This window comes from Tigriopus californicus, chromosome 10 (genome assembly GCF_007210705.1).
Source record: "Tigriopus californicus strain San Diego chromosome 10, Tcal_SD_v2.1, whole genome shotgun sequence".
Classification (NCBI taxonomy): Eukaryota; Metazoa; Arthropoda; class Copepoda; order Harpacticoida; family Harpacticidae; genus Tigriopus; species Tigriopus californicus.
Window position 1 is genome coordinate 2,559,145 of NC_081449.1, and position 12,551 is coordinate 2,571,695.

Sequence of the window (12,551 nt, forward strand, 5' to 3'; positions counted from 1 at the left end):
ATAGCCAAACTCCCGCAAGTCAACGCCAGCACTTCCACTATACGAACGAACCCTCTCCTCCGGTCTGAGTACAACAAACTGCTCGGTTCCAAGTGGAACAACTTACCGGTCTCTTCCTCCTTCTTTTCCCCTCGCTCCAGTCGTTCTCCTTTACCGGTCTTTTTTCGGCATTTTGTCCGATTCTGGTACCATTCAAGCTTGATATGTGGTTCGCGGAACATGGAACCATTTCCACGAGTCGAGTGAGTGTTATTTAGAAGACTCTTCCCAAAACAAAGAACACATCATCACTTCACGGCTAGGATCTTGGGGAAGAGTGCGTTACGAACAAAGTGAGTCATGTTGTGGATAGCGTGCGGCGGAGGGTAGTGCTTCAGTGCCGTTGGAACCACACGAATCGGAAGTGTTGGTGGGTGGATATCAATCCCCCCAAAACTCTACTCTTCGGCTTTCCTGACTTTGAATGCATGGGAACACTTCATATTAATAATAACAAGTGTGTATGAAAGGGTAAAGGAAGGCAGAGAGGGGGTCCACTGAACGTCAATCACCCCTTTCGACCCTTGGAGCCGATGGGGCAAGAAAAACTCAAATCATCATCATCATCGTTACTGCCGCCACGAGATCATCAGTGGTACGAAATGGTTTGAAGGGTAATATTCACTGTTTGAGTGGGTGGTTGCATTTATGGGAAGAGTTCCTCTTCTTCTTTGGGATTGATTATTTTGGCTTAGTCAAGTGAGAAATTGTGAGCTAAGAATGCTCCTCCCAGCAGTCAATCTCTTGGGATCTTCAAAAGACCTGAGGATGTCAAACTTTCTTCATTTGGGGAGCAGATCTTATCCTGATGCAAAGAAAAATCGAACTTTTTTCCCACCCCATCTTATTCGTTGGCACCATGGAATGAGTCAAGGACTTCTTCCAACGAGAAGTTGTTGTCCATGTCAATTTCACGAACCACCAAATATTGCTTTTGATTAAAAATCTGAGTCCCATTAAAATAAAGGTCCCCTTCTATTTTTGGCCATAACACACTCAAAAATATGTTTACAAGAAGTTCAAGCCACAAAACTACAGCTCCTCCCTTTTTCATTGCTTAAAACCGTAATGATCAAGGGTGGTAGACGTTTAGAGAAGATTCATGGCCCGTTTTAGAAATGAGCATTCAGATTCATCTTGAAGCCCATAAATGCATTCTCACCCTCTCTTTTGAAGCTTAAAGTGAATTAGTGGATGACGTCTTAGACAATTCTCGCTGCTCTACCCCTAATTGTGTTCAATCATAAGAAGATAACAAACATGCTCAGCTCTCTTCACATGGAAGGCGAGATCCTCGGGCCAGTCGTTCCAGTGGATGACGAGGATTTCCGGAGAGCCTCCAATTCCGTCCCATTTCCTGAGGCGGACACTTTAAGCGTGCCAGTTAATTTGGGCGTGGGCTCACCAGATCAGAGACAAGCTATTTCTGCCCAAGGACCTGGGCCCAAAAAGCCGCATCAAATCGTGTCGAGTACGGGTGATGTCATTTTGCACACTTTTCATGGCGGGACTAATTTGGACCAGTCCAGTGCTCAAAGCCTTTATTCGCAACATGGGATCCGGAAACCGCCCAAATTCAGTGCGATTGTCAATGAGTATATGGGCGCGTGCTTGGAGGACAATTGTCAAATAGGTAAGTGAAACATGGATATTTGATGAGATATTAAGTAGTTGACAAAAACAAAAAGGGAGATGCGTTAAAATTTAGATGCTATTCTGATATCGAAATGAATTAGATTCGGGCTGGCTCATTTAAAAAAAAAAAAATATTCAGCTGAATCTTAAAGTCTAAGATCGACACAGCCCTTGAGCTGGAAATCATGGCTGGGTCCTGTTGTTATTCCGAGGGCTTACAAAAAGAACCCCTTCTACCACGTACATAGAATTGGTTGAATGGCAATGTTGGAAACCTAGGGCAGGTTCTTTTAAGAAAGAGACGCTCCAAAGGAATCTCCATTTAACGCTCGTCATATTCCACAGAATCTGAATAGATATCGAGTGAAACTCGTGAAGTCCAATACATTGTTGTATCTCATCCCTTTGTCAATTCCTGTCCCTCTATCGTGGCGAGTTCCACATGAATGTGGCACACACTGGGTTAGTTGGTCTGCTGGTTGACACACTATGCATTATGACGATTGTCAAAACTCCCCTCTCCCTCATTTCACATCAACAATTCTGCAACGAAGTCGAACGAGCCCTCAAACTGCTCCCTCCACCCCCTTAGATAGAAAAAAACCAACCTCGACCAAATCAGACTGTCTCTGGGTCTCAAACCATTTCAAAAGGAAATTGATCAAGTCTCCCTTCCCTGGAAGCAACCGACGGAGACACCCTGAAGAATACCAAATTGTTCTTCCCTTGTCACCCTCGACCAACTGTCTTGGGCCAGAAAAGTCCTTTCAAACTCGTTTGGGTGGCAGAACAAGGAAGCGGATAACTTCCAGAGAGATCATCGTCACTATTGACATTCCCATACTTTGCCATGCGATGGCGAGCACTCACTGGACAGTTCTATGCTAGGAGTCTATGGTCGACTTCTTGCCAAGCATTCACTTCCCATGCCAAAGAAGAGAAAGGTGCGGAAAATGGCATTTCTGTCAACGTCCTTCCCCTCCTTGATTGTCCTGAGGAATGCATCAAAGAAAAATGCTGAAGGAGGTTGGAGAGTCTCCCCCATCTACTTTTTCTCTTCCGTATATGTACGCGGTACAGTATATTACTGTATTGTGCTATATATACGGTGTGTAGCCTGTGTACCAACCACCCCCATCCAAAAAAGGGCCGTCATCATCCCTGTGGCTATTTTGCAGACTAGAGTATTATAAGGTGGGCTGATGACAACTTGGGGAGCCTAAGGGGATTCATAAGAAAATTGGGGAAAACGTGAAATATTATGCATAAGGGGGAGTTCTCTCTCATCTGTCAACCAGAATCCAAAACAAATGGTTTCTCTAAAACCAAAACTAGAATGACCCATGGGTAGGTAAGGAAAGTGTCATGGGAATATCCCACTTTTCTTGTGCTTGGGATGGCGAAATTTCTTTCTTGTCGTACAATCCTTGTCTCGCTTGGCTTGGGAAAACTTTGCTGGTCCTGCTCGGTGGTCATGTGTTCCACTTTCTAAAACGCAGAGCATAAACACATCAGCCCCTCCGTAAATGGCTACTTATTAGGGATCTTCTCAGAAAGCTCAGGAGTTCCATACAGAGACGTTGAGCCAGGGGGAACTCAAGCTCGTTATCTGCCTTCCAACTAGGTATATCCAGAACCACCCCTGAAAACAACAAGTTTGATCCTGCCTCTAGGATTCTTAGACAATGGAGCTTGAGTGTCGAAAAGAGGCGCAATCTTGGCACCCTATTTAACCCTTTTTGTGAGACTTTGGCTACTCTGTTCAGTTTGTCATTTCATGCTTAGTACTTTATCAGTAATCAATTCAATCATGAAGATTGCTAACAACACTGAGCTGATAAAAAAATGTTTATGTCCGAACCTCAGATCACAATAAGATACGATTTTGGCAATGGTGGGCACCATATCGTTAATCGATAGTTATTAGATTAGCAGGTTGACATTTCTGTAATCGGATATTATTACATTGAATTCGTGTTTAAGGACAAGATAAGTTATGCTGAATTGTCAATCTGGTAACACTTCAATGAAATAGGCCTTTGCACTTTGTTTCTTTTCTTTTGCAACTAGATGTCAAAATGGTTTCTTCCGGTTCCGTCTCGTAACTTATAAGAAAACGAGAAACATTAATGACATAACTTGGACTGTAAATCGTTAATCCGCACCTTTTCACTTTTATCCAATATATATTTATAAATGCTTTTTCGGGGCGGGGTACTAGGGCTGAAGAGTGAAAATTCCTCAACTAGCAAAGCCAGCCATCACATCATCCATTCAAAAACGCCGTTAACGTATTCTATTAACAATGCCCACCACTGCAAACAGACAGAGTGTAATAAGGCTAAGGATACACAATTTTCGAAAACTCCCCGCGGCTCCAGTAAGTGCGCTCAAATTGAATATCTCCTTGGACTTGCTTGTAAGTAAGCCCAAATGATGTTGCTCCTTCGATTTCGACGTGTCCAAATTTCTCCCTCTCGTCAAACAAGGAAATCAATGGGTCTCAAGAGAAGTGCAATAAGCAGAGCAAACTGGGGACAAAATCACCCCTCTTGTCACAAGATGACAGAGTTGATCTAGTAAATTACCCGTCCTGCTCTTCTCTTTGAGGGTGGTAAAAATGCTGTCGAAAGTAGACGTGGATCCGGAAGGGTGGTCTCCATTTACAACTTTTGCAAAGACAAGAGAAAAGTGGACGGGAAAATTCAAGGAGATCCAAGGGATAAGTATTATGTGCCCTGGAGCAAAGCCCTCAAGGGAGACACAAAAGTAACACTGTTACAATGAACTATGAGGACGTGAAAAAGAGAGATCGGGTTCGTTCGCCCTTCTTCCCCAAGTCCCCAGATCGGAAACAGTTTACGTACTCGTACTTGGAGTATTAATTGATTAGTTTTTTAGTTGCCTGACAAACGTCCTCTTAAGGTCTAAGGAGAGCACAAAAGACAGAGGGTGGCAAGATCCATTCCGTAGATTGAAATGAAGCTAGTTGAGACCTCTAGAAGAATTACAATCTCTCTCTCTCTCTCCCCCTCCCCCTAGAACCCCTTGGTCCATGGAACAGGGGGGATGTTTGCACTCGTTCAATCGAAGGCAGTGCCTCAGAAGAATCTGAATGAAGGTGGTTGAACCGAATGCTTGGGCTGTAAATCATTTCTAAATGGGCATGAAACAAGCCATACGGTATTTCTGAAACGTAAGGGGAGGCTGCGAAATCTAGTTCAATTTGTACGGAGTGTTTGGTGCAAGAGGTTCTTAATGGCCTACCTTACACAAAGTGACTGTTCCAACTGAGTCTAGTAATTCCATGTTCCTTCATCGTGGATGTAGATAAAAAGATGTTCAAACACAGCAGTCCATCGCTCAAGTGAAAAATTGTATGTTAACGAGGTCATGTCCATAAGTTTCCTCGTTTGTCTTCGGTCCCAATTTTGTCCACCCACCAATGGACGACGACGGTATCAACCCCCTTTTCCCCGACGGGGTAATTAATTATGATGAAGAGAGATAAGATATTTCTGGGACTGGCCTGAATATGGTAATCGTGAAAAGCGATCTTCTTCCCCCCTGAGTTGCTCTTTCCACTTATTTGGTGGTAAGCAACTGTTCCAGGAACAATCTAGGGGTGGAATGGGGTATGAGTGCTCAAAGATGGCTGGCCAGAAGGAGGAGTGGGTGGGAAAGGCAGATAATCCTAAGATACTGGCTCAGGAATTACCATCAAGTGACATGACACACCTTGGGAAGTCGGAGCTAGTGTTAGTCAAATCTTAATCAGACAATGTGTCATTGCAATGGCATTCATTGCTTTTAGTTTTAGTTTACTAAAAACGACTTTTAACAAATATGTATTATGAATTTTAGTTGTTTGTGCGTTATTTTCAAATCTGTAAAACTTGATATGAGTCGAGACTTAAAGTTGGTTTGATGAGAGCCACATGCAAAACAAATGGAATAGCGTAATCAATGCAACGCTTTACTTGCCAATTATTTTGTAACTTGATATAAAACCAACACGAACCAATTGCTTTATGGCATGGTTATGTTGGCTTGAATCAGCTCTGCTGTGACATTCTTTTTTTGTCCTTGGGAAACTCTTTTGATCAGAGGTCAATTTGACAAGCCCCGTTTGAGGCCCGACAGTACTTGTCTTCTCAAGGGGAAGTATTCCCTTTTATCCACTTTATTATGGTTGTTGTTCTATTTGTCTTCAATGTCAAAGGTCCTTTAACACCAACGTCTCCATCAAGAGGATCCGGATGAGAGTCTTCCATTTGACATTGTGGAATAACAAGGGACCTTCTGACCTGATTATGTCAAAAGATGTCTTGGAACAGACCGATCGAACATTTTGCATACGATAGGACCCACAATAATAATAAGTGACGACTGCTTTTCAACGCGACAAAGAGGAATGTCAAGTACAAATCTTAATCTCAGATGGTGATAGGTTAAGCTGTCCAGGTAAGGCCATGGGATTCGTTATTTGCGTGACTTTAAACAAAAGGAACAATCCCCGCATGAAACGAAGTCAGTCAAAGAATTTCCTACGTATATTATTGAGATTGGTGCCTTTGAATCAAGGTTCGTTTCCTAAAGAAGTCTGAGTTCACCATCTTGGTTTTTGGTTGCCAGACCAGATTAGATTTTATGATACAAGCTGGTTGTTAAGAGGAACAATGACAGCTAGCTAACAAGACAAAAAGGATTTTCAACGCCAACGGAGAGAGAAAGGGGAAAAAAGAGAGGGTGAATGTCGTCGAAAGAGAATAAAGCACTTCATGTCCTATAAATGGCGTATCTTTCGTCAAGCGTAAGTTATTAGCCAAGATTAATGAAGTAATAACTTCTTCTCATAAACTATAATTGGGCTAGCTTTTTAAGATGGGGATATAACCATGGACAAAAGCTTCACAAACATTAGTGTCGTTTTTTTGTCCTTAGTAGTAATGCAAACCTCTACACTTAGAAACCAAGGAATCATAGTTTAAAAAAATTAATCGATATATTCGCTCTATAGAATTGCACTTACTTTTGCTTGCGGAACTACGCTTCCATGGCAAGATTTTTCCACCTTACATTTAGAAATTTGGCTTTATTTCGGATAATGATTATTTAATTTGCTAAAGTGGTCAAAAGTTATATACCTTCTAAAATAAAAAAAAACAATGATCTAGGACTTTAGTCTGAAAAATTATCGTCAACAAAAAAAAAACTAAATTTACTATAACAACATGATTTGACATGCTACAAAAAATAAAGTCTTCAATGTTTAAAGAGTCTCTCTTTTGGTTACCGTAACTGGTAGAGCGCTTCAAAATAGGGGGAAAAGCTTTTCGTGTCTGGTTGCAGTGATATTCAAAATCTCATATGCTGGTTCAGGGTTTTACCCCTAGGCGTTTGGCCTCCCCATGAAAAAATATTTTGGAATATGAAAACAATTGCACATGGCGAGTTTCTCATGGATCCATTTATTGGTTCTAGATTTACATTCTTGAAATGGCAATTGCGAGTACAAACACAACAACCATGTTTATGTTGAAAGCCGATGATCGATTAGGACTCCGTGTATGAAAAGGAGAGAGAAAAAGTTGCACATTTACCTTGTTTTGTTTTTATGTGAACTTACAGTAATACAATATAGCAGAGCAGACTTAGATTTGCGGACGGACCCTTCTGCCTAGAACTCTCCAAACAGGTCAAGTCATTCATTACAAAACACAATGGGAACAAAGCTAAGAAGTTATTGCCAAGCATTCATCTGGCAAACCTATTTGGCAAGCAGATATTCATCATATTTCCCATGACTCTAGTGAAGACGATCGACGTTGGCGTCGACCCTTTGGTCAGACACCAATACCTCACAATCCACCATTTTGGGTCCAAATGGTAAAATTTAAAGAGTTATTGATCCTTTAGTCATTGAAAGGTCAAAGCCATGAATATTTTCTGTTTCCACTCGTCTCGTCAACCAAGTTTGAGTTCGCCTGCTTAACCCGCAATACAAAAGGGGTGGAACAGGAATGGCTTCTCTGGAGCTCTTAAATAAATCATGAGAGGGTGCCCAGGGATCCATCCAGTTTGATCCCACAAATATCATGACGCGGTCTTACCTTTGAGAGGGTAATTTTGGCAAGGAACCGTCTCTAATGTGGTGCCTCCTGATCTTCCTCTTCCTTCTCTCTCTCTCTCTCTCTCTTTTGCCTTGCTTCTCATCGGAAAGGGTTGGTCCATTTCACGGTAAATGATTATGCAAGTAAGAGAGAGCGAAAGCAAGCAGGGCAAGTAGCCCTTTCGGAGGGTTTGCTAAATTTGGGGTGGGTGGCCTCACAACGAAAGTTACCAACCTCACACCCAAACTTTCGTGACTTCTAAAATCTCTGTGCAATTGAGCTCAGTGAAAGTCAAGCTGTTACAAGATGCCAATACACCATAACAATAATTATCTGCGGACGAAACTCGCGCTCAGGGATCCAATGGAACGTAAACGAAGGTTGGAGGGTTGGATGGACTTATTTGATTGGCCAGAATTCTGGCATTGTGCACTGAAAATGAGGCTCCAAGGGTTGAAGGTAGCTCGTTCCGTGTTGAGCCTGTGTCCGTCGAACCAGAGAAACAAGTAGTAATCTCTCCCTCCCTCTTTCCTTGGTTAGTTCCCTCCGTGTATTGGGGCGACCAAGAAGGGAACATTTCCCTTGTGTGTTCCTAAGGTGGAACGATATGCAAAGAGTCTGCGAAATTGAGGACCTGACTTGGCGGGTGGGCCGTCGTTACTCGTCATAAGTTGTGCAGTTGGGGTGGGGTGGGGGGATTTTTTGGAAGGTCTTAATGATAAATTACACTTTTAAGTGAGTCTTGTCAAAACCTCACCACTTTTTGATTGACCAACAGAGAGTTTGAAATGTGGAATTGATGCAACATTTGGGTATTTGAGTTCCTTCGGTGCCGGAAAAAGCGACTGAAAAGTAGCCTTTTGAAGGTGCCACCCTTGTGAAGGTTGTCAGGTATTTGGACCGTGGTGGTTTGAGCAATTACACCATGCCAAATCAAGAATGAATGTATTATATTGCATGATAGAGATGAATCACTTGTCGGGAGGGATTACTGTACACAGAGCGTGGAGAGGGGAACAAACCGATGGATGGGCAAATGTGGGGAGGATATTTGCGTAAAGAAATGGAAAAGGGGGAACAGTCCGATGTACACTATATACTGGAGTACAATGCATTCCACCATAATTGTAGCGATTGATTGGAGCCCTTGGAAACGTGGATCGGGAACGTTGCTAGACGAGGTTCATTTGACCACTTGAATGGAACATTTCCAAGCATTCCGAGCCTCGTCCGGGTTTGACCCAGATTTAGAAGAAAGAAATTCGCACAAAGAAAGCGCCGATGCCCCTCATTTCATTCAAACGGGTTCTTTTATTGAGGCGCAAAAAAACGAGGTCCGATGTCCATCTGCCAATTCACGGTGATCATTCATTGTCTCGATTTGGACCCAAACCGGCTTCTGAGATCCCGACGCTTTGGGTTGACATCATCCTCACTTTACACACACCATCAAAAGGAAGAGGGGAAACACGGAACTCCACACTGATATGGCCAATAGATCAGGATCCGCTTTCCATTCCAATGGGAACGTATTCAATTTTTCAGCCTAACTTAAGTGGAAGTCATTCTTGGAGTTCTGGTCCATTGACTTAAGCCGTAAGGAGCCGTGTCATATTGGGACAGAAGGAAGAAAAGAGGACCAAGTGAAGAGGAATGCCCCCTCAAAGCGTACCCCTCCCTTCAGTGGTTCATGTTCTTCCTATTCGGAGAGTGTGTGCCAACTTGGGTTAAACTTAATGGAAATCGATATCTTTTCCTCTCGGTGACCTCTCAATCCCATGCGTTCCACCCCAAAGGCCGCTCCTTTAGACTCATCTCTTCGACAAACTAACCCCCTTTCGTTCTTTATGTCTAATTGAGTATCTTTTCATCCACTTTACCCCAACTCATGTCCAATCCAGAGTTGTTCCCAACATAGAGACGACAGGTCCATTTCGAAGGCCAAGTTGGGATCACACCTCTAAACTTGTGACTTTCAAGACGGTCGGTCAATTTCCCTGTTGCAAGCCTCTGAACTGAACTCCTTAAGTTTTTGTATACATCTATTACCATATAGATTGAGATAACTGAGGTTGACGCGAGGATAGGGCGCACTTTTTTCAACTGGATGATGAACGGGTCAAGCCGGCCGGAAAATTTGTTCCTCAAGGCAATTTCATCTCAAATCCGGACAAATTGACCGGTGGGATCTAGTCCTCATGTCCTGCTCGTTGCCAATCTCACCAATTTTCTTCGAGGACATTCTACGTCAGGGTTGTTACAAATACTGTCAAATACATCATGAAAAATCAGACGGGGCAGAAAGTATTTTTATGAGGGTACAGGCAGCTTATGAGTATTTCGTCCGATCACGTTAACACCCAAGCATCTTTTTGAATCGTCATCAATTTTAATTCATTAACTTGGCATGTACAATTCTGGTTGCACAGGAACCTGAATTTGAGCCCTGACGTACTTATATATCCTCATCTAATGAGTGTGGCCTTTGATGTGCCATCTGTTTCCTTCAGACTCCACTCCTCAAGAGACGCCAATGCATTGGCTTAGAAACTTAGATCCTGGCTCCTTCTCTTGAATTGCTTGCAATTTGGAGGAGAACAATCCTCCTGGGACCACATCAAGAAATTGTCAATATCAAACGTCATCACATCACCGCATCTACGTACATTTCTGGATAACGATCAAAAAGAGACTTTCCCCCAAGATGTTCCATCATAGAGTCACGTTGCGACGTGTTTCATCAAGTTGCTTTGGGATGACAATGACCGATGAAAGGCATCAACCTGATTGGGGATGCACCAAGTGTATCTGGGTTCCAAATTCCAAATTGAGTAAATCACCATAATCTGATTGGAACGGGGACAGAAGGGAAAATGGTGGAACGAATTGGGATCCATTGCAATAAGATGCGGGAGCTACATTTTGGCTGCCAAAATCAGGGTTGCGGATTATGACTTGTAAAAGCGAATTCTCATTCAGAAATTCCATTTGGCATCCCTGACTGTCGTACATTGAAGTGTGACATATTCTGCAACTTTGTCTTCACAAAAGAAACTGTTTCGGACTGTCTTTTTCTTGAACGAATCTTCTTGTGAAGATTCACCCCCTGATGTCAAGCCCTACGAGGGAGATAGAGAGGGAGAGGGATCCAAATCTTGATCTGAAGAGGGTATGGCATTAAAGAATATCTACGTTTCAAGTTTTTCCGATGGATTGCTGACATGCATGGTTCTTTGGAATCTACGTATACGTACACATGCACCTGCCCTCATCCCCATTCGGTGGTTGACGGGATGATATCTCGCAATCATGACATGTTGGATCCACCCCATCCCCATTCAATTGTCTCCATTGTTTTGGGAGACCCAAATATTCCAATGAACCAGATTCGCCGTGGTCAGTTTGGATTCAGAAACAGGAAACAGGAAATGGCAAATTGATTATTACATTTATTGGATGAATCTTCTCAAAACACCAAGCGTTGTAGTAAAGATAGCGGAGTAAGGAAAAATGAAGAAAACTAATTGTATTCTTTGGTCTAACAATCAAAATACTTTTTAGGCATAGTTGCCAAGTTCCTATTAATATCTTTATTGAGACATATGTACGTACAGCCTCACTGGAAATATTGTTTCGCATGTATGTATACATGTGGTATCACATATCGGTGACTAAGGGCCCATTCTGGGGTTAAGTTGTTATTGCTTTTGATTATTTTTTCAAATTGTTTTTTTTTATTATTATTTTGAATAAAAGAACGAGCAGCTTTTTTGTTTGTAATACAAATGCGTTACATCTTCAGGTAGTTAAGGCAAGGTATTCTAAAACAATAGAAAAAAACTGCTACTGAAACAGTCAATTGCGCCATAGCCAGGAATAAAACTCTAATTCGTGGATAAAAATTGTCTTTTTCTGAACAAAATCACGACGAAAAACAAAGACGTATACCCCTCATAGATATTTGACTCGAAACTTACCTTCCAGCCACGTGTGAGCAGAGGGTCTTGAAAGTTAGTTTTAAAACTGGCTTTTGGTTTCTATTCAATTGATGACAACTATAAATCATTCTCATAAGAATTAATTTTCATAGCAGAAATTTGATTAGTGTAACGGGCCAAAATATTTGCGTTTCCCCGACTTTCATGCATTTTTTTATGTCTGTAAGTTTTGTGATTTTTATCTGTCGATTTTAATTCTTTCCTGTAATCGTTTTGCAATTTAAGCTGTCTGTATTTTATGATTAGTGCCTACAAAAAATACAGATTGTAGAGGGAACATATCTTGACGACATTTACTTCAAAGAAGGCGAAATACCAAATGATGTATAAAAAGAGGTTAAATATTTAAAGTATTTTTCAAAATATTTTCTCCAAAGTTATCAAAAGTTGTTGTTTGTTTAAGCACTTTTCTTAGACAAGATTCTGTCTCCGCCATCCAGGTATCAAAATGCAACAAACTTTGAAATGCTATTCCAATTTCAATATCAGTTTTCCATGATATTTGAAAGGAAAAGTCTTATTGAAGAATATTTTGATACAATTAACGAAAGGTTTTGTCGTGCGACTGTTCTTACTTTTATCTAAACTTATACTCATGAATATTGAAGAAAGGTTGCGGATACTGTACATGACAAGGATATTCCCTCAAAAATGGTTGTGACCGTCATCTATCAGGTCGTTTTCGTGACCTATGACTATCTATTTCTGTCTTTCGTCGCTCTTTAATATTGAACAAATTCTAAATTTTATTGGCAATAACAATGAA

The 12,551-nt window shown here is 41.6% G+C and overlaps 1 protein-coding gene across 1 annotated transcript in view; it reads left to right on the forward strand.

Moving 5' to 3' along the window:
- The first annotated feature begins 228 nt into the window (after window positions 1–228).
- LOC131889614 (band 7 protein AGAP004871-like) overlaps window positions 229–12,551 on the forward strand; it is a 67,176-nt gene continuing 54,853 nt past the window's right edge. The window contains exons 1-2 of the mRNA XM_059238752.1: window positions 229–653; window positions 1,216–1,672. Coding sequence (XP_059094735.1) covers window positions 1,300–1,672 — 373 coding nt within the window. The 5' untranslated portion in view covers window positions 229–653; window positions 1,216–1,299. The remainder of the gene's footprint in view (window positions 654–1,215; window positions 1,673–12,551) is intronic.